Here is a 21,541-nt window from a genome sequence, read left to right on the forward strand (position 1 = left end):
ATACTTTTGGTCATAAGAATTAGAAAGTCCAAACTAGTTTGAACAATAAGAAAATCTATTGATGCCCAAGGAAGTGTGGGCCTCAGCCAGGTTTGATCCAGGGGCTCTACAGGGTCACCAAGAACCCAGGTCCCTGCCATCTCTGCTTTATCCCAAGCCTAGATCTCTTTGCAGTCCCAGGATGGCTGCTTGCTATCCCAGGAGCACCATGCTTCTTCATCTAGGGTCGGGGAGAGGGAAAGACAGAGCAGGAATTGTTTCTTCCTCAAACTTCCAGGCAAAGTCCAGCCCATCCCACCAACTGGAGTGTCCTGAACTGCTCGCTGTACCCTGGTGAAGGCACATGTGATTGGACTCTGCACCAGTCTGTGGCAGAGGGTGATACCACATGTGGCCTCTGCAGTCAGATGCCCCTGCACCTTAGAAATGGGGAGGGTCAATACACCCGATTGTCTTGGCGGCTGGACACTGGCCACTGGGGGCCACAGAGCCCCCTACACGCAACCCCAGAGCTGCCAGCAGCCACACCACCTTCCGTGCATGGCAGCCTGGGACTGTGCCCCCCCCCCACCCCTGAGAGGAGGAGGGGAAGAGGGGGCAGGACAGCGTCTCAGGAAGGACCACCCGAGCTGCTGTGTTGATACCAGGGAAGGGGGCAAGTACAGAACCAAGACATGGGTCAGGAGGCTGCTGCCCTGGGCCACGTGAGAGATGCTGGCGGCCTGGGCCACTTGGACCAGTGTGGGTGGAGAGAAGTGGTGGCGTTGTGACACGTCTTCAAGGAAGAGCTATCGGGGCTCATCCTAGGACCACACGTGGAGGGTGAGGGAACAAGGGGAGCCCAGGATGCGCCCTCGGTTTGGAAGGGGCTGGTGGAGAAGGAGGTGGGACACCCAGGAGAGGAGTCCAGGTGGACGTGTGGGGCTTGAGCTGCCTTCGAAGTTCTGCACGTGAAGACGTCACGTGGGCATCCAGAAACAGGAGTCGGGATTCAGGAGAGTTAGCTGGTGATCATCATTTAGTTGGTGATAGGCTGTTTTGAAAGCAGGAGGCTGGGGAGTGGGTAGAGATGAAAAGAAATGCATACTCAGCCCTGAGAGGGCACTGACCTTCAGAAACCAGGGAGACTGGCTGGGAGGCGGTGGAGACAGAGCTGCAGCCAGAAAGGTGGGCGACAGACACCGGCCTGATAGAAAGATCCACCTTTAGAATGTCGCTCCTGAACTGCTCTCTGGATGAGAGTCGAAAGCGTTAGGCACTCAGTTGTGTCCGACTCTGCGACCCCATGGACTGGAGCCCACCAGGCTCCTCTATCCACAGAATTCTCCAGACAAGAATACTGGAGTTGTCATGCCCTTCTACAGGGATCTTTCCCACCCAGGGGTTAGAACTCGGGTCCAGGCAGATTCTTGACTGTCTGAGCCACCAGGGAAGCCCTCTGGATTCGAATGCAATCCTATCAGAAGACCAATCCTCCCCTTGCCTGGGGCCCCGGACTCTTCAGTGGCACCTCCAGGGCTAAGGGGCCTTTCCTGAGTATATGACACCCCAACTCATGGGGTCAGTAGGACTTCCCCGATGGCTCAGATGGTAAAGCGTCTGCCTGCGATGCGGGAGACCTAGGTTCCATCCCTGGGTCAGGAAGATCCCCTGAAGAAGGAAATGGCAACCCACTCCAGTACTCTTGCCTGGAAAATCCCATGGATGGAGGAGCCTGGTAGGCTACAGTCCATGAGGTCGCAAAGAGTCGGACGCAACTGAGCGACTTCACTTTCACTTTAAGGGGGTCATGGCGTCATCTACACAATGAACGTGGGTTTGAGCAAACTCCGGGAGTTGGTAATGGACAGGGAAGCCTGGAGAGCTTGCAGTCCACGGGGTCGCAAAGAGTCGGACGCGACTGAGCGACCGGACAACGGCGAAGGGCTGGGGCAGAGGCTCTGCACATGCGCAGAAATGGTAACTCGCGGAGACCCTGGGTCACTCCAGTCCTGAGCTCCAGGGAGACGGCGCCGGAGGGGCGGTGCGAGGGGCGCGGCCTCGCGGGAGCCACGTCCGGGGCGGGGCCAGGTGAGTCGCCGGACATCGCGGAGCCCAGGTAAGGCGCCCGTGGGGCTGCGTCAGGTAAGGCGGCGGGGTGTCCGCGGGAGGGAGCCCGCTTGGGCCTGGGCGGGCAGGCGGCGCGGGCTCTGAGGCCCGGCCCAATGCTCCGGCGGGCACGCCGAGGCGGGGCGCGGTACCCGGGGAGCAGCGATCGCCCCAGCCTGGCCCGGCCCCTCGCCCACTCCCGCACACCCCACCTCCCATTTTCCACGCGCGCGCGCATCCCCCGCTCCGGCCCTTCTCCCCTCCCGACCCCGCCTCTCCTCCCAGCCCCCTCCCTACAGCCCCGTCGCTTCTCCCGCCTTTTCTTGTTTGGGTTTGTTCTGGTTGCTTGTTTGGGTTTGTTCTGGTTGGGCCATCTCAGCCCAAACTTTCGCCGACCTCCCCGTTTTTCCTCCCCTCATTCGGGGTCCCCGATCGCCCGCACAGCAGCTCCCTCATCCCGAACTTGGGAGCCATCGACCTGCTTCACAGATGAGAAGACTGAGGCAGAGCATGTGCTGAGTCTCTTCAGGCACAGGGGCTCCAGCTGGTGGTTATCGCTGGCTGGTCACAGGGGATGGACCCCCCCACCTCCCCACAACAAGACTTAATATGCCCCGAAGTTAAATCAGCCTCCCAAACTGCCAGTTTCGGAGAGAGCCCCAGGTTACCTTCCCTTTTCGCAAACCCTAGCCCAGGGCCACTGTCCACAGCGCTGGATTCCCCAGGGCCTGGCCAGTTGTGTGGAGAGCTCCCAGGGAGAAGGAAGCAGGGTGGGCGGGGAGGAATTCCTGAGTTTTGGGCGGGGTGGGACCTGGCTTTGACTGCCTGGAGCTCACAGACTTGAGGTTTTGTGACAGAGGGCTGTGTGGATTCCAAAGAGCACGGTGCTGCTTGTCTGTGAAATGCGGTGTTGACGCTTGTGTTGGTGAGAACTCAAAATCTAAGACTCACCACCAGATATCTTTCGGTCGGTCTTTGTCGGTGGTTTTAGGCTCTTGTTTGTGAGTTTCTGCTTTAACTTGGTGACTTTAAGCCATTTCTCAAGCCAGCGGCAGAGCAGGGACCGAGGGGTGAAGACGGATACAGTGCACAGGACTGAACCCGTCTAGTCCTTGTGGACGGCCACCTCTGCAGTCCCTGCCCAAGGGGGACTCCCAGTCAAGCCTCTGTGTGACATAGGGAAGCCAGAGGCTTGTGGGAGGTCTGGGAGGGCTTCCTGGAGGAGGTGACCATTGAGTTGGGAAATGGGTGAGACGTAGGCAGGAAAGAGTGGGCACACTAAGGTCACACAGAAGCTGGGGATAAGTCACGTGTGAGGTGGGGGTAGACATACCTGGGCAGTACCTGACAGGTGGTCAGGTGTGGGCGGCATGAATGCACTTGGATGATATCACTGAGTCACTGAAATGCAACCTCCGTGAGATGCTTGTTCATTTGTTATATTCGTTTGCTATTTAGATTCCACAAGTAAGTGAAAACAGAGTATTTGTCTTTTGTTCTGATGTCCTTCACAAAGCAGAATGCCCTCCTGGTCCATCCGTATCATTGCAGATGGCATTATTTCATTCTTTTTTATGGCTGGGTAGTATTCCATTGTCTATATATGCCACATCTTTAGCCACTCCATCAGTGAGCGCTGTAATGAGATGTTTTGAGGTCTGGAAACTTGACTAAACATCCCATGGATCTTGGCATCTCCCTGACAAGCCAGTGCCATGTGAGGCTGTCCTGGGCACACCATGGATGGTGGCTTTCAGAGAGGCTTTCAGGGATGGTTACAGAGGGGACAGCGAGAGCTCCGCCACCCTGGAGGTGCCTGGCGGGCACACCCGCCTCCTGATCTTACCTTCTTTCACCAGTGGGGACGCGGAGACACAGGAGCAGCAGGATGGGGACAAGGAGCCCCAGGAAGAGTCAGGGACCTAGTTTTTGATCAGGTCACTTTCCCTCCTGGGGACTCAGCCTTTTGACCTGTAAAGTGACGCCCTTGACCATCCTTCCCCAGAAGGTCACACTCACCTTTGCTGAGGCTCTCAGGACCTACCTGCATGCTTTTTTTTCTTTTGGCTGCCCCGGGTCTTACTTTCGGCCCGCAGGATCTCATTGCGGTGCCCGGACTCTGCAGTTGTGGTGCGCGGACTTAGATGCTTCACGACTTGCAGGATCTCAGTTCTCAACCAGGGATCGAACCCATGTCCCCTGAACTACAAGGCAGAGTCTTAACCCCTGGACCACCAGGGAAGTCCCCTAACTGCACACTTATTGCCTTATTCTTCACTCACACATGCCTCACGAGCAGGGGCTGTTACTGTCCCCTTTTACAGATGAGGAAACTGAGGCATGGAGGTTTAGACGACTTTCTGAGGTCACATGGCCAGGCAGAAAGTGGAGAGCCTACCAAGCTGCGACAGCAGCGTCCACGCCCTTGCTGGCGGCAAGCGGGTGGGAAGGGAGAGGGAGGGGCAGCCCCAGGGCCCTGAGGTCTGCCTCCTGGGGGATGACATTCCAAGCCTTCCAGTGACTTCTCTTCAAGTCTGTGTGAGAGTAGCTTGGGGATAAAAGAAATGCTTTCAGTTTCCTTTCAGGTAAATTAACTTTTCCTTCAATCTTTTGATTGAAACTGATGCTCAAGGAAGATGTGATGGGTGTATCCAGGGGCTTCCCTGGCCACCCAGGGCACATCGGAGGTTTCCTTCTGCGCGGGGGTGCCCTTGGAGATGCCCAGGGGAGGGCACCACCCCAGCCATCGTCCTGGAGGCTCCCAGGGCTGCTGGCAGCTGGGTCTGGCCTCTGTCCAGTTTCCTGGGTCCCCGTTTTCTCCCCTCCCAGGCAGGCAGGGTGTCCTGAGCCTCGGAGCAGGCGGGCTGTGCTCTGGTCAACAGTTGCCGCTGGTGCCTGCCTCCCTGAGCCCTCATCCCGGCCAAGTGACTGAGAATTGCTCGCCAGGAGCTGGTCACCCTGCACCCTGGTTTCCTCATAAAATACGGGCAGTGCTGTCAACTACTCAGGGGGTTCCTGGGAGGAAGAAACAAATGTAATTTGTATGGAGTGCCTGAAACAGGGCGTGGCAGCTTTATCCATGTTTTACCCCTCTTAGGACTAGTCGTCTCCCTCCCCCCACACCCAGGGAAGACTGTGGGGACTGAGCTTGGTTGGAACCTATTCCCCAGCCCTTCTTTCTGCAGTGACCCTGGTCAGAGCAGGGCACAAGAAGTTGGATGGCTGGAGCCAGTGGCTGTTCCATAGAAGGAACTGGTTTGGCAGGTCAGGAGTCCAGAACCTTCTGGGAACCTGCCCACTCTCTCCCCCTACCTGGTTATAAAACGAAAACAAAGGAGGCCTCCTGGGGACTGGGTCAGGGCATTTATCATCCACAGAAAAGCTGCGGGTGGTTGAAGCCAGAGGGCGGAAGATTTGAACCTGCGGGGCCTGTGTGGGGCTTCCAGAAAGCACCTCCTCCGGGGGCTGTGACCCCCTGGGGTCAAGTTCTAGGGGCCTCTGCGGGCTCTTTCCGCTGTGAAGGGCTCTGCTCCCACCCAGAGCTCCCAGGTCGGGGGAGCTGTGTAACAGCTTGCTGTTGTAACAGCTTGCATTGTATGTGGGAGGGCTGATGGATTACTGAAGAATTTGTGATATTCCAAGGATTTCCCTGATAGTTCAGTTGGTAAAGAAGCTGCCTGTAATGCAGGAGACCCCGGTTCGATTCCTGGGTCGGGAAGATCTGCTGGAGAAGGGATAGGCTACCACTCCAGTATTTTCGGGCTTCCCTGTGGCTCAGCTGATAAAGAATCTGCCTGCAATGCGGGAGACCTGTGTTCGATCCCTGGCTTGGGAAGATCCCCTGGAGAAAGGAAAGACTACCCACTCCAGTATTCTGGCCTGGAGGATTCCATGGACTGTATAGTCCATGGGGTTGCAAAGAGTCGGACAAGACTGAGCGACTCTCACTTTCACTTTCATGGAATAGCAAGGAGAGATAAGAAAGCCTTCCTCAGTGATCAGTGCAAAGAAATAGAGGAGAGCAATAGAATGGGAAAGACTATAGAGATCTTTTCAAAAATTACCAAGGGAACATTTCATGCAAAGATGGGCTCAATAAAGGACAGAAATGGTAGGGACCTAACAGAAGCAGAAGATATTAAGAGGTAAGAATACACAGAAGAACTGTACAAAAAAGATCTTCACGACCCAAATAACCACGATGGTGTGATCACCCACCTAGACATCCTGGAATTCGAAGTCAAGTGGGCCTGAGGAAGCATCACTATAAACAAAGCTAGTGGAGGTGATGGAATTCCAGTTGAGCTATTTCAAATCCTGAAAGATGTTGCTGTGGAAGTCCTGCACTCAATATGCCAGCAAGTTTGGAAAACTCAGCAGTGGCGACAGGATTGGAAAAGGTCAGTTTTCATTCTAATCCCAAAGAAAGACAATGCCAAAGAATGCTCAAACTACCACACAATTGCACTCATCTCACATGCTAGCAAAGTAATGCTCAATTCTCCAAGCAAGGCTTCAACAGTACATGAACCAAGAACTTCCAGATGTTCAAACTGGATTTAGAAAAGGCAAAAGAACCAGAGATCAAATTGCCAACATCTGCTGGATCATTGAAAAAGGAAGAGAGAAAAACCTCTGCTTTATTGACTATGCCAAAGCCTTTGACTGTGTGGATCACAACAAACTGTGAAAAGTTCTTCAAGAGATGTGGATACCAGACCACCTGACCTGCCTCTTAAGAAATTTGTATGCAGGTCAAGAAGCAACAGTTAGAACCGGACTGGTTCCAAATTGGGAAAGGAGTACGTCAAGGCTGTATATTGTCACCCTGCTTATTTAACTTATATGCAGAGTACATCATGTGAAATGCCGGGCTGGATGAAGCACAGACTAGAATCAAGATTGCCGGGAGAAATATCAATAACCTCAGATACGCAGATGACACCACCCTTATGTCAGAAAGCAAAGAGGAACTGAAGAGCCTTTTAATGAAAGTGAAAAGGAGAAGGAAAAAGCTGGCTTAAAACTCAACATTCAGAAAACTAAGATCATTGCATCTGGTCCCATCACTTCATGGCAAATAGATGGGAAAACAATGGAAACAGTGAGAGACTTTATTTTGGGGGACTCCAAAATCACTGCAGATGGTGACTGCAGCCATGAAATTAAAAGACATTTGTTCCTTGGAAGAAAAGCTATGACCAACCTGCTACGCTAAGTCACTTCAGTCGTGTCCGACTCTGTGCGACCCCATAGATGGCAGCCCACTAGGCTCCCCCGTCCCTGGGATTCTCCAGGCAAGAACACTGGAGTGGGTTGCCATTTCCTTCTCCAATGACCAACCTAGACAGCATATTAACCTAGACAGCATATTAAAAAGCAGAGACATTACTTTGCTGACAAAGGTCCAGAGTGAAAGCTGTGGTTTTTCCAGTATGGATGTGAGAGTTGGGCCGTAAATGAGTTATTGTTTCTCAGGATCTGAATAAGATTAATGTTGTCTTCTGATCACCACCTGGCTTGCACAGCCCTGGTGACCACTACTGTTCACCTGCCTCTGGAGTGCCCAACCCTTCAGAATGATGGCTCATCTGGACTTTATTTGATCGTCACTGTGGTACTGCTGGAGGGCGGGGTTTGTGCCCATTTCACAGGTAGGGAAGTAGGGTCTGAGGGGGCGGACTGGCCTCACTGAGGAGGCCCCCTGAGTAGGAGTGACCCGGCCTGGAACCCATTCCCCTGACTCTTCCTCCGTTCTGCTTGCTCACAGTGCCAGCGCAGGGGCTGGGGTTAACACTTCAGGGTACAGAGGGGTCTCTGGACCGGACACAGAGAGGGCAGAACCAGGTCCCTGGCTCTGGAAAGTACGGGTGGCCTGATCACCCCCGGGACTTGGGGTGCTTTTCTCTCTGGCTGCATTATTGTCGTTCAGTTGCTCAATTGTGTCCAATTATTTGCGACCCCGTGGACTGCAGCACTCCAGGCTTCCCTGTAATTCACCGTCTCCCAGAGTTTGTTCAAACTCCTGTCCATTGAGTCGGTGGTGCCATCCAGCCGTCTTGTGCTCTGTCGTCCCCTTCTCCCGCCCTCAAACTTTCCCAGCATCAGGGTCTCTTCCAGTGAGTCGGCTCTTCGCATCAGGGGACCAAAGTATTGGAGCCTCAGCTTCAGCATCAGTCCTTCCAGTGAATATTCAGGGTTGATTTCCTTTAGTATTGACTGGTTTGATCTTGTTGTCCAAGGGGCTGTCAACAGTCTTCTCCAGCACCACAATTTGAAAGCATCAGTTCTTCGACACTCATCCTTCTTTTTGGTCCAACTCTCACATCTGTACATGACTACTGGAAAAACCATAGATTTGACTATATGGACCTTTGTCAGCAAAGTATTGTCTCTGCTTTTTAATATGCTGTCTATGTTTGTCATAGCTTCTCTTCCAAAGGAAAAGTCTTTATTTGACCTGGCTAAACTGTAACCAGATCTTCCTATACAGAAGGATCTGAAGGTGGAGGGGAGGTTTATCCCTGTGGATCCCACCTCCAAGGGGACCAGTGAGGAGGCAGATTTGAATTCAGCCTGAATTATTGACTTGGACTTGAGCCAATGGTCATAACAGGAACCATATGGATCACTCACTCCCTGCGGTTGCGATGTGTTGCAGGGAGAGGCGACAGCAAGTGCAAAGGCCCTGACGCAAGAACAGCCCGGCCTGTTTGAGGCTCAAGCCTGAGGCCTGTGTGGCTGGAGCAGAGACAGCGGGGCTGGAGTGCAGAGGTTTGAGATGCGCCCCTGAGGGCCGTGCAGGTGAGAGGCGCACACCTGAGTGAGCACTGGGTACCAGGGCAGGGCCAGGGATGCTGGGGAGGGGAGCGGCCCCCAGGCTTGAGGCTGGTGTCTACAAGAACCACAGGAGCAGGTGGGCGGCCCCAGCAGCGCTCAGCAGACCCCCACCCGACCCCACCTTGTCTTTTCAGCCCAGCGCCCCTGGCCCTTGGGGCAGGCCTCTGACAACGCCGTGCAGCAGGTCGCAGCTCATTGGGACCTTGCTGTCTCCACCTTTGGGTGTTTCCCCCAGCTGTCATGCCCGGTTCCAGCGGCTTCGGGCCCTGCTACTTGTGAGAATAGTGTACATCTGCCTTCTCGCCAGAGTCCGGGGTGGTGTTTGTGATGAAGAGTGGGTAGTGCGAATCTGTATCTGTAAATCTGTGACATCGCTGAGACAAAAGGGTGAAAATTGCTCTTGATGGGGTGTACCCCGAGACTCTGGGGTCCCAGCTTAGTGGTGGCCCCCCTCTCAGCCCCTCCCCTTACTCCTGGACTTGCACCCCTGCCCTGATGGGACCCTGCCAGCCCCTTTCTCCCTGGGTGCCCTCCCTGTCGATACAGGGTCAGCGCTGGATGGCCTCGAGCCCACCCCGCCCTCCGCACAGAGCCTCTCATCAGCGCCCCCGTCCTGAGCAGGAAGTGGGGCTGTGCAAATACGGGGGTAGGCTCTCACTCTGTGCATCCCACACATCGCCTGCACCACTCACATTAGGTCTGGTACTGATTTGCCTGAGCTAAGTAGGTGATAATTTGTAACTACGGCATTAGGATAATTGCTGCGAGGGTCTATTTGTGTAATGTGCAAATATAATTTAAAGCAACAAACCATTTTGCTACGAATTATAAGTAGAGCCGTCACGTGGTCAGAAGACTCTTTTGCATGCTGATGCCCCTGGTCTGCAGCTCCAGCTGGCATAGCCTCGTGATGCTGGTGGCACCTTAGCGTCCATGTCCCCCAACCTAGGTTTGTGATTCCCGGCTCAGAGGGAAAGGGCTTGGCAGTGAGAGGCCCGGGAGGAGATGAGACGTGTGGGCCCAGGTGGAGGGTGAGGGAGGCCGGGGCTGATGGAGCTGGTGCTCTGACGCCTGCCACCGAGGAGAAAGGGTCCATTTGTGAGGTTTGTTGTTCAGTCACCAAGCCATGTCCAATTCTTTGTGACCCTTTGAATTGCAGCATGCTAGGCTCCCCTGTCCTTCAGTATCTCCCAGAGTTTGCTTAAACTCATGTCTGTTGAGTCAGTGATGCCATCCAGCCATCTCGTCCTCTGTCATCCCCTTCTTCTCCTGCCTTCAGTCTTTCCCAGCATTAGGGGCTTTTCCAATGAGTCAGCTCTTTGTATCAGGTGCCCAAAGTATTGAAGCTTCAACTTCAGCATCAGTCCTTCCAATGACTATTCAGAACTGATTTCCTTTAGGATGGACTGGTTGGATCTCCTTGCAGTCCAAGGGACTCTCAAGAGTCTTCAACAGCACATTTCAAAAGCATCAATTCTTCAGCCCTCAACCTTCTTTATGGTCCAGCTCTCACATCCGTACATGATTGCTTTGACTAGACGGACTTTTGTCAGCAAAGTGATGCCTCTGCTTTTCATTAAGCTGTCTGGGTTTGTCACAGCTTTTCTTCCAAGGAGCAAGCATCTTGTAATTTCATGGCTGCAGTCACCATTCATAGTGATTTTGCAGCCCAAGAAAATAAAATCTGTCTCTGTATCCACTTTTTCCCCATCTGTTTGCCATGAAGTGATGGGGCTGGATGCTGTGATCCTAGTTGCTTGAGTGTTGCGTTTTAAGACAGCTTTTTCACTCTCCTCTTTCACTTCATCAGGAGGCTCATTAGTTTCTCCTCACTCTCTCCCATTACTAGTATCATCTGCATATCTGAGGTTGTCAGTATTTCTCCCGGCAATCTTGATTCCAGCTTGTGATTCACCGAGCCTGGCATTTCGCATGACATACTCTACATAGAAGTTAAATAAGCAGGGTGATAGAAGTTAAATAAGCAGGGTGACAATATACAGGCTTGGCGTACTCCTTTTCCGATTCTGATTGTAAATGTTAATCATATCCACAAACACCTTCACAGCAACATCTAGGCTGGTGTTTGACCAAACAGCTGGGCACCGTAGCCCAGCCACGTTGACGTATAAAACCAACCATCACACGGCTGGTGCAGAACTCACAGCTCCAAGGGCCTTCTCGACCCATCAGAGCCACGTGGGGCTCCTGGGCCTGGAGAGCAGCTGTGCAGGGCCTGATGGGAGCAGTACACTGGCCTCCCTGAGGATCGCCTGGGCAGCATGGGGTGGGGTTGGGGGAGCGTCTTCCTTCCCCTGCCCTGGCCGTGTGTCCGTCCCACATGGGGTGGGGTCCCCCTGAGCACATGCAGCAGGGGGCCAAGGTGGGCCCCCGGGCCCTGATCCAAGCCCGGGGAGCAGCCCACGACGGCAGGTGAGCAGCCCACGACGGCAGGTGAGCCTTCTATTTCCCTCAACCATGGGCCTGCGGCCTACTCAGCCCGACAGTTACCGTCCCCCAGCCCTCCCTCACCACAACAAAGCGTGGATTGCGTGTGACACGCTCAGGGCCCGGTGCCCAAACTTCAAAACGGATAACGCTGCCTGTGCTGTTTGAGATAGGCGGCCGGGTGCAGGTTTTGAGCTTGCAAAGGAAAAAGCAGGAGTGACAAGCACTCTGGGTGTTGCGGCAGAGTCTGGAGGAAAAACAAAGCCTTCCTGGCCCCGGAGGGTCGGGGTTTCAGGCTGTGCTCCCGGGTTGGCCGGAGCTCCCCTCACCCCACCACTCGGGCAGCCGAGGGGGAGGCCTGGGGCCCCGTGGTGGCTCACCCTGGTGTCAGTGCATCCTGTGAGGCTTTGAAGCAAGAATGTTCTGGATGTTTCCTCCCCCGGTGGGCTGGCCCCCAGGAAGCAGCCCCTGGGTTTCCAATCAGGCACCCCTGTGCCCGGCTTCCCCCCGGTGCCCTCAGCTGGTTGCTCTCAAGCTGTTTGTAACAGGCTGTGCTGCCAAGGTGGACACGCAGGGCTGGGAGCTCGGGCGCTCAGGGTGGGCTGCCAACAGGGTGCCACCCTCCCATCTTCAAACCTCGGGAGCCCCTCCCGCTTGTCATGAGCTGTCAGTGGAATGAGAGGGTGGCCCCAAGTCCCCCACAGGACAGGCTGTAGCCCCCCAGGCCCCTGTGCCCGGCAGCCAGGCTCTCTGGTGACCAGGTTCACCCCGCCAGGGCTCCCGCAGACCGGCCGCCCAGGCGGGTTCAGAGCTGTGGGCGTAGACGATTGAGTTTCTTTTCTCACTTTCAATGCAGCTGGCGGGGCGGGGGGCCCCTGCCCGGCCTGGGTACAGGGGCTCAGGCCTGGGCTCACCCCTGCTGCCCTCCCAGGCCCCCCCAGCTTGGGGAAGGTAGGATTTGGAAGGCAGCCCTATGTTCCTGACATGGAGAAGGTGAGCGGGGGGCCCAGGTGGGGCTTCCCTTGCCTGGTACTCCGTGCCCTGCATGATGCCAGGAGAAAACCCAATCCTGTGTGCACACTGCACCCCCAGCCCCACCCCACCTCCGGAGCTGTGAAGAAAGCTGTGAAGAAAGCAGGCAAGGCAGGCCCTGGGCAGGGGTGCAGCGGGGGTCTACAGGCAGAGGTGGAGGCAGGCCCAATCGTCGGTTTAAGTGTGGGCTGTTGGTGGGGCTGATCTAGCGTCTGGACTGCTAGTGTTAAAAGGGGCATCACGGTGAGACCCCCACCCCCCAGAACTGCAGGCAGAGAGGAGCCAGGACATGTCGGGGGCGGGGCTTGTAGAAGGGTGTGCCAGGGACCCATGAGCCCTCACCCCCCTGTTCCTGGGGTCTCTGCCCCTCTTTCCCACCCCTTCCCCTCTCGCGGGCTCTCCCCCTGTGCCCTGCCCAGGGTCTTCCACCCACAGCCAGCTGGGCTCTTACAACACCTCGGCCCAGAGAGGGCACAACCCTTGGCAAAGCCACACAGCCATCCGGGACAGCAGAGTGCCCCCCCGGGGAGCAGCTGGCGGGGTTCACAGCGGCAGGGGGCCGGGGGAGGCTGGTTGAAATGACGCCAGGAAACAGGCCCTGGTGGCGTGGCCCCCAGATTGTGGAGAGCTCTCAGAGGGGAGACGCGGGAACCCCAGGCTCAGCTGCGTCAGGGGAGAGAGACTGAGACAGGAGTCCCGGGAGGCGCCCTGAGTGACCTCGAGCCACTGTCTGCGCCTCACGGGCCTCAGCTTTGTTCTCTGACAAACGTGGTGATGGAGCCAGTCAAGGGCTTCCCCCGCCTGCCCTCCTTCCGTCTCCAGCTGTTTTTAAGAAAACACATGCTTTTCCCCTTGATTTGGAAATTGGTGCCATCCGTTATGGGCTTTCTCTGTCTCTCTCTCTCTCTTAGCTGAACTCCTAGAAGGTGATACAGCCCTCCCGCCTCCCCTGCTGACTGTTCCAGCATCTGAGCGTAAAGACGTTCTCCAAATAACCCGACACCATCCTACCCACCGAGACGCAGCGTCCACACCGACAGTTCCCTTCACTGTCTGTGGACACGGGTCGTTTCCAGTTTGGGGCTGTTTTAGTGCTACAGCTCAGAATACTCCAGCCCACGTCCTTTGTCACACAGATGTACACATTCTGCTGGGTGTGTGGAACTGTGGAGTTTGGGGCATACAGATTTTTTTTTTCATTTTAGATTAGATTGCAGTGTTTGAACATGGGCAGCTGTCACAGACCAGCACGGACTCTGACTTCTCCCCCAAAGTGGGCAGATGTGGCCTCGCTGAGCTGGCTCTGAGGGGTCCCCCTGGAGAGGGGGCTGGCCTCTCCCTCCTTGCCCCCCACCCCGACCCTCTGCTCTTTGTATCTGTGGCCAGTGGCCTGGAGTTCCACAGCACCGCGCTTCAGGGGCTGGCTCCCGGATCTCTGCCTCAGTTCTCCCATCTGTAAAATAAGATGGAAAATGGCACTTAGCTACTAAGTGGGTTTTTTTTTTTTTTTTTTTAAAGACGTCAAGGTTTAAAATGTTTTTGTATTCATAAAACCTTATTAATTTAGTTCATATGACTTAACCTTATATTAAGTGTAATACAGGCTTTTGCAAACATGAAAAAGGGACAAACGTGGAAAAATAAATGGATTTATAAATCCTAATTCTAGAACTCAGAGAAGCCAGCATTTTAAAAACAATGTTCTGAAGACTTCCCTGGCAGTCCAGCGGTTAGGACTCACCAGTTTTCACTGCCGGGACCCGGGTTCAGTCCCTGGTCAGGGAACCTAAGATCCCACAAGCCGTGAGGCACGACAAAATACAAATAAGTAAATAAAAGCGATGTCCTGTTTCTTTTCACTACTCAAAAGCTAGACCAAACTGTATGTGCCATTTTCACCTAGCACTGTTCATTTTTAAAAACACCTTTACTAAGATATAATTCACAAAATATATAATTTACCAGTTTATAGTTCTGCGGTTTTTAGTGTAATTGCAGATATGGGCAGCCATCACCATAGTCAATTTTAGGACATTCTCTTCACCTCAAAAAGAGTCCATTCTGCTTTGCTGTCACCTCCCTAATCTCTGCCCACCCCCACCCCCACTTCCTAGTACCCAGTGGCCTACTCTCTGTCTCTGTGGGTCTGCCTGCTCTAGACTTTTCTAGAATGGACTCATTCTATGGACTCATGTCATCTTTTGTGGTCTGGCTTCTGTCACGCGTGCTAAGTTGCTTCAGTCGTGGCCAACTCTATGTGAGCCTACGGACTGTAGCTGTCCAGGCTCCTCTGTCCATGGGGATTCTCCAGGCAAGAATACTGGAGTGGGTTCCATGCCCCGCTTTCACTTAGCATAATATTTTCGAGGATCACCCATGTCATACCAGGTGTCCGTCCTTCATTCCTTTTTATGTACCATAATATTCCACAGTTTGGATAGTAACGTAAAGATTTGCACAGGTTTTGCATCAGCCTCCAGGGCACAGAATAACCAGGTGGCAAACTCTTAGCTGGTGGTGATTACCTGCTGTGCAGCCATGCGCCACTCCAAGTGATCTTTGCTGGCCTCAGTTGCCCTCTCCATAAAGCGGGTAGAGGAGTGAGCGTGTGAATCTGTGAGGTGGTGTTGAAGAAGCAAAGATGCTGTCCTCAGTGTGTGTTTGCCCTGGAGGTGCTGTTCTCTCTCCACATCCCTTCCCCCCTCCACTGCCCTCTGCCCTGCTCTCCTGAGACAGGGGGCTGTTGGGCAGGGGGTGCCCCGTCCACATGCACTCATCAGTGGGCAGGACCTGCAGAGGACGAGGTCAGATATAGGAGCCCAAACGTGGGATGGATGCCACCGTCCAGGGGTCCAGCTCCCAGGACCTCACGTGGTTCGTCGAGGGGCAAGTTTCCCACGGGTCGGGGGTGAAGGGGGTACGCTGGGCAGGTTGAAAGCCAAACACAAAAGTGACCTGAGGTCCAGGCGACTCGGAGGTGGCTGCTTTTTCTTTGTCAAGGAGGGAAACTGAAGAGCAAGCAGGCCATGTGAAGGGCGCTCCTTTATTCCTCACACTCGGCACTCCTGCGTTAAACGTTCGCCGATTCAATGTGCTTCTCCCTCAGGGTGTCGGAAGGATCCCGTGCCTGGATCCTCGGGAGGCGGCGTCTGGACGGTGCCTCCGGGCTGCCCTACGCCCTAGCAGAGCATGTCCGGGCTGGACCTGGAGGAGCTGGCCGAAATAGGTACAGTATGCTCTCTTCCAACCCCGTCCCAGGAGGAGATTGGCGGTTTTCTCTCTGGGGCTCTGTGTCCTTTCCTCTTCGTTTTTTTTTAAGATCTATTTATGTTGAGTTTTGGCCGTGCTGGGTCTTCACTGCTGCTCTTAGGCTTTCTCTGCTTGCGGCAAGCAGGGGCCACTCCTCGTTGGGGTGTGTGGGCCGCTCGTCGGGGTGGCTGCTCGTGTGAGGAGCACAGGCTTAGGTGTGTGGGTCTCAGTAGTTGAGGCGTGGGGGCTCAGCAGCTGTGGGCATGGGCTTAACTGCCCGGAGGCACGTGGGGTCTTCCTGGAGCAGGGATCGGACCTGTGTCCTCTGCATTGGCAGGAGGATTCTTAACCACTGCACCACCAGGGAGCCCTTTTCTTCTTCTTGTAAGGACATGGCATTGGATTTAAGGTCCACCCTGATCCACTGTGACCTCACCTTAATTCATTTCGTCTCTAAAGACACAGTTTCCAAACGAGGTCCCATCGTGGGTTTCGGGGTAGAATTAAATTTCGTGGTCACAGTATTCATCCAGTGTGTCTGGAGACTGAAGTCTGCCCTCACGCGAAATGTGAAATTCCTGCTCCTTTTCCAACTGAAAACATTTTCTGAAGGAACCTGGATTTGTTCTGTATTTGTTCTGTACTAAAACTAAAACTAAACTTCGGGAAGGCAGCCCTTTCTTCCTGCCTTGTGGCACAGGGACCCCAGCTACTGCCCTTCACCCCAGCCACGGCCTCCTGCCAGCCACTGGTGTCAGCATCTCTCAGGAAGGGCCCAAGTCAGAATTCGGAGCTGGGAAATCGGGTTCAGGCACACCTTGTGACCCCAGGGTCATTCTCTCCTCTGAGCCTGTTACCTCTGCTGTCAGTGAGGAGGACAGCAGCCAGCCCCCGGGTTCGTTTTACTCATTTTACTCTTTCCATGGGGTGTACACTGAGCAGGTGCATGGTGGGTTCACAGCAGAGATGGGCACATAGTGGGTGCACACTGAGCAGGCACATAGTGGGTGCACAGCAAGTGGGCATGTGGTAGGTACACAGCAGAGGCAGGCACATAGTGGGTGCACACTGAGCGGGTGCGTAGTGGGTGTACAGCAGAGATGGGCACATAGTGGGTGCACAGCAAGTGGGAAGGTAGCGGGTGTACAGCGGAGATGGGCGTGTAGTGGGTACACACTAAGTGGGCGCATAGTGGGTGTACAGCAGAGATGGGCACATAGTGGGTGCACAGCAGAGGTAGGCATGTAGTGGGTGCACAGGGTGGGCGCCTAGTGGGTGCACAGCAAGGCAAGGTGCGTGTCCTGTTAAAAGGCCTCAGGCGGCTCCCTCGCTGTCCTCCTTCCTGAGGAATGCAGTGACCCTCCCCTAACCCTGCCGTCTGCCGCAGAGCTGCAGAGAGATGAGGAGGAAGCCGCTGCCCTGGGTGCCGCGAGAAGGCCCTCAGCGGCACCCTCCGTGGCGCCCCCGGCTGGCCCAGACCCCGAGCTGAGCACGAACCACCCCTTCTATGACGTTGCCCGACACGGCATCCTGCAGGTGGCAGGTGAGTCCCTGCGGGGTGGTTGGTCCCTGGGAGCGCTGCTGCGCCAGCCTTCCTGAGGGCCCATGGTGTGTGGCGGGCTTGGCAGGGCTGTGTTCATAGCCTGAAAATCGCAGCAGAAAGTACCCACCAGTGTTTTGCCAATGCACATGGCGCAGCTGTCTGAGCATCACCCGAGTGCTCTGAGTAGCCACCAGGCAGCGTCTATAAAGAGCACAGGCCGGAATCATACGATTGCTTTACTAACCCATGACACCGTTATGCTACCGCTTCACAAAAGCAGCACACCTCTGCCAAACTGAGGAGCGAGCGGCCCCACGCCCAGCAGCTGGCCAGAGGGGAGTCTCTTGCATCACTTTTATTTTCCCTGAGGAATCCGGGCCACACCGCTCACGTGCACGTCTCACACAGGCAGTGTGTTGGTCAGGGTCCCTAGAGACACTGCCGATAGGCTGTATGGAGATACGCATCCGAGGACGTTTCTTGTAGGAACCGGCTCTCACGCAGTGAGGGATGCTGAAAAGTCCCATGACCTGCCTTCCATAAGCCAATACCAGGCTGTACCTGCGGTTAAGTCCTGGTCCGAGTCTGGGTGAGCCCGTGGCTTTTCCAGTTGGGGCCCCCAGGGAGAGCAGACCTCAGGGTTCCCTCCCTGAGGACCAGCCCTCCACCCCCTCCTCCCAGGCCTCACCTTGGCGTCCAGCTGTGTCCCCTCGCCCCTATCTCAGGTCCACACTCCTCTGCAGCCTGAGGACCCCGGGGACACAGCTCAGGACATGGACCCTTCTCCTGCTCCTCCAGCAGGTGGCATGTGACAGTTTAGGACTGCCACCCGCCAAGGGGCCCACTTCAGGTATACCAGACGTCACCCCACCAAGCTGCCTCCTAATTCTGCTCCCAGGGGCTGCCTCCCGACCTGCTGAATGTCAGGACCATGGCCGGAACCAGAGCGTCTTGTCAAAAGTAATTGTTGAATGACCTCTCATTATTACTTAAAGAACTATGTATTTGGCCAAATGGGAGCTTTGAAGACTTTTCAAGTCTCAGGATAGCGCTGATTTAAATATTTTAGGGAGGGACTTCCCTGGTGGTCCAGTGGGCAAAACTGGTGGCAACCAGTGCAGGGGGCACAGGTTGGATCCCTGGCTGGGATCCTCCCATAAGATCGTATGTGCTGCACAGCGTGGCCAAGACTACATACATGCATACAGAAACATCTTAGGAAATTCCCTGGCAGTTCCGTGGCTAGGATTCCATGCTCTCACTGCCGAGGGCCCAGGTTCCATCCCTGGTCAGGGAACTGACAAGTCCCGCAAGCCAAAAATAAGAAATAAAAAATGACTACTTTACGGAGTGGTCACTTTCTGAAACTGCAGTCTGGGTCTGGGGCTGTGAGCTCAGGGGTGAGATTAGAAGTTGGAAAGCAGGGGTGGGCAGAGCGGAGGTTCCACCCGAGGGTCAGAGGCGAGCGGCCGAGAAGAGATAGGAGAGGCAGATGCCAGACCTGGTCCTGCTGGCGTCCAGTCTGCATCCTCACGGCTGGGGCGCTCCTCACAACCCTTCAGAAGGACACAGACAAAGTGAGTCTGCGAATCCCCTTTCACTCCCGCAGTAAAAGGGTAGCAGCCTTAAAACCCAGACACGCTCCCTCGTTGGTCCCGGGGAGGTCGCTGTACATGTTAACCGTCCTTCTCTCTCGGAGCTGGTGATGGATGGTGACGGGCATGTCACGGTCGCGGCACGGGACTCATTTCTTTCTGCAGAAACGGGGCTTCTCCGTCTTGGAGACCGTGAGTGATGTTGTGTTGTGAACCAGCGAGGGGAGAAGATGGGGTCGTGAATTAAACCAGTGCCTTGTAGAGTCTACATTTTATTGATAGTTTTCATTTCCTCCCATATGACAATTTCGAAGCCCGTTTTCCATACACCGGCCTGTGTTGCTGGAGAGCGGGAGGCCATTGACTCATCCTGATGGGGGTGGTTAACGCAAATGCCCTGTAACTGCTCAGTGGGCGGGAGCCTGGGGGTCCCGGGGGCTCCTCAAGGCTGCGGGGGCTTCGGGGCTGTGACGGCCTCCTTGCTGGGAATGTTGGGGGCAGAGGAGGCCGGCCTGGGGGCGCTGCCCCGGAAGCCAGCCAGCCGTGAGCAGGAGCCCAGCTCTGAGGCTCACCTGGTTGGCGTCTCTGGACCTCGGTTTTTCTCACCACCGATGAAACAGCACACATGCACACACCCACCATTCTTCCGGGCATGTGGTGACTAATGGGCCACCTTTATCGAGCGCCTGATCGCCAGCTCAGCAAGGCTTTATTCCAACTATGGATGCAAGCCTTCCTGTCCGCCCCCCAATCAGGTGTCTTATCCCTGCGTTGCAGAGAGGCTGGGCCAGGGCTGCCCGACTCCGGTGCATCTCCCCTCTTGCCTGGTTCTGCCTTGTATCCTTTATAATAAAGGTGATTGTAAGTCTAGCGCTTTCCAGAGTTCTGTGAGCCAATGAGTGATCAGTTGTGAGGCGGGTAGTGGGAACCTTGGAATCTATAGGCAGCTGGACAAAAACAGGGAGGCCTGGGGATCCTTGACACATAGCTGGTGTCTGAAGTGAGGGCCAGCCTGTGGAGGATAGCACCCCCCACCTGGGAAGTCCCTGCGGAGGTGGACGTGGCTGCCGGAGCCCTCGGAGGTTTTCAGAGAGGGGATTGAAGAGCCGAGCCAAGACCCCTAGCACTCCATCACTGTCCTTTCCCCTTGACCGTGGACCAGTGGGGACCACGTCTGGCCTTTTCTCTCCAGAGCTGGGTGCACGGTGAGCCTGCAATGAGTGTGTGTTGGCCTGGCCTTCCATTGACCAATCACTCAGCACATCCCCAAGACTCTCCACTTGGTCTGGTTCCTATGCTGACATCTCAGCGTGGAGGTCGACCTTCTCTTTCAGCGCAAGGGGCACTTAATTCCCTATTCCTCCAGTCGCCACACAAAACAGTTCACATCTTCAGAAGCAAAGTCGTCCCTCTCCTTCCCTCTCACAGGCGAGCACAGGCTCAGGTGAGCTGTGGAGCCTGGCCGCCACGCTGCTAGAAACATCGTTTGGAAAACACTTTGTACCTCCAGGCACAGCCATCGAAGGTTTTGTGCCCAGATGGAAATGCCCAGCTGGCAAGGGAAGCAGATAAACGCCTGGGCCCCCAGCAGTCCTTTCAACAAGCGCCTTCTAAACAAACAGAAACCATGACCAGAATTCTCAAGGAACCTGTGAAAAGGCCGCTGTCTTTGGAAACCAAAATGACTCTCACATTCTGAAGGTCGGAGTGGCTCGCGGGCTCCCGGGAGAAATGGATGTGCCCTAAATAACAAACAGCCGTCCTGGCCGGGCGTGAGAGCTTGATGCATTGCCTTTCAGGCTGGGGTAGGGTGGGTGGAGGAATGAAGATGCTCTGCTGTCATTTCTTATTTTAAGTAAACATCTGACAACAGCTGTAAATACTTGTTTACAGTAAGTTACAGTGAGTTCAGAGTCACAGACACTTCTGGAAGGGCACCTTTCTGTTTTCTGATAATCTTCCTGTAGGGCTTCCCAGGTGGCTCAGTGGTAAAGAATCCACCTGCCCGTGTAGGAGACACGGGTTCGATCCCTGAGTTGGGAAGATCCCCTGGAGGAGGAAATGGTACCCCACCCCCTGTACTCTTGTCTGGAGGATCCTGTGGACAGAGGAGCCAGGCGGGCTACAGTCCATGGGGTTGTGAAGCGGTGGACATCGCTGAGCGCACACGCACGGCCTTCCTGTAACCAGCCAGGAAACGACTGGGGGACCTTGTCTGAGCTCTGGGTTCAGCAGGCGTGGGCTCTGGGGTACAAAGGGTGGTGATGGCGACCTTGGCCAAGGCACCCAGATCCTCAGGTAGCAACACCCATCTGGCAGGCTCTGCTGCCCCCTCACCCCGGCCGCCTGCACCTCTTAGCTCGGGTGGGCTGCACGGAGGCCGTCTTTGGTGATAGCCGGAGGGCATGGGGGGAGACGGCCGCCTCCGGTGTCAGGCCGGGACTGGGGCTCACACCCGTCTGCCCCGCAGGGGAGGACCGCTTCGGAAGACGAGTCATCACGTTCTCCTGCTGCCGGATGCCCCCCTCCCACGAGCTCAACCACAGGCGGCTGCTGGAGTAAGTCTGTCCTGTGCCCCCTCCATGCCCCCCGCCCCACCGTCCCTCCTCTGTCGGCGCCCCCTCCCATGTGTGTCCCTCTCCCTCGGCAGGTGCCTCTCCATCACTCTCAGCACAGAGAGGATGTTCGGGGTCAAAGGCTAACAGACTGCGGTGGACTCTCGGGTCCTGAGGGCTGTCATTAGTGC

General features: G+C 55.3%; 1 protein-coding gene across 4 annotated transcripts in view; it reads left to right on the forward strand.

Annotated features, from left to right (window-relative positions):
* Positions 1–2,037: 2,037 nt before the first annotated feature.
* ARHGAP8 (Rho GTPase activating protein 8) overlaps positions 2,038–21,541 on the forward strand; it is a 50,122-nt gene continuing 30,618 nt past the window's right edge. For 2 of the 4 annotated variants that reach the window (XM_070790558.1, XM_070790561.1), the window contains exons 1-4: positions 2,051–2,124; positions 15,515–15,634; positions 17,045–17,200; positions 21,266–21,353. In XM_070790558.1, coding sequence (XP_070646659.1) covers positions 15,598–15,634; positions 17,045–17,200; positions 21,266–21,353 — 281 coding nt within the window. In that variant the 5' untranslated portion in view covers positions 2,051–2,124; positions 15,515–15,597. Of the gene's footprint in view, positions 2,125–8,749; positions 8,893–15,514; positions 15,635–17,044; positions 17,201–21,265; positions 21,354–21,541 lie in introns of those variants that run through there. The other 2 variants (XM_070790560.1, XM_070790559.1) reach the window with 2 other exon arrangements.

Source organism: Bos indicus, chromosome 5 (genome assembly GCF_029378745.1).
Source record: "Bos indicus isolate NIAB-ARS_2022 breed Sahiwal x Tharparkar chromosome 5, NIAB-ARS_B.indTharparkar_mat_pri_1.0, whole genome shotgun sequence".
Lineage (NCBI taxonomy): Eukaryota > Metazoa > Chordata > Mammalia > Artiodactyla > Bovidae > Bos > Bos indicus.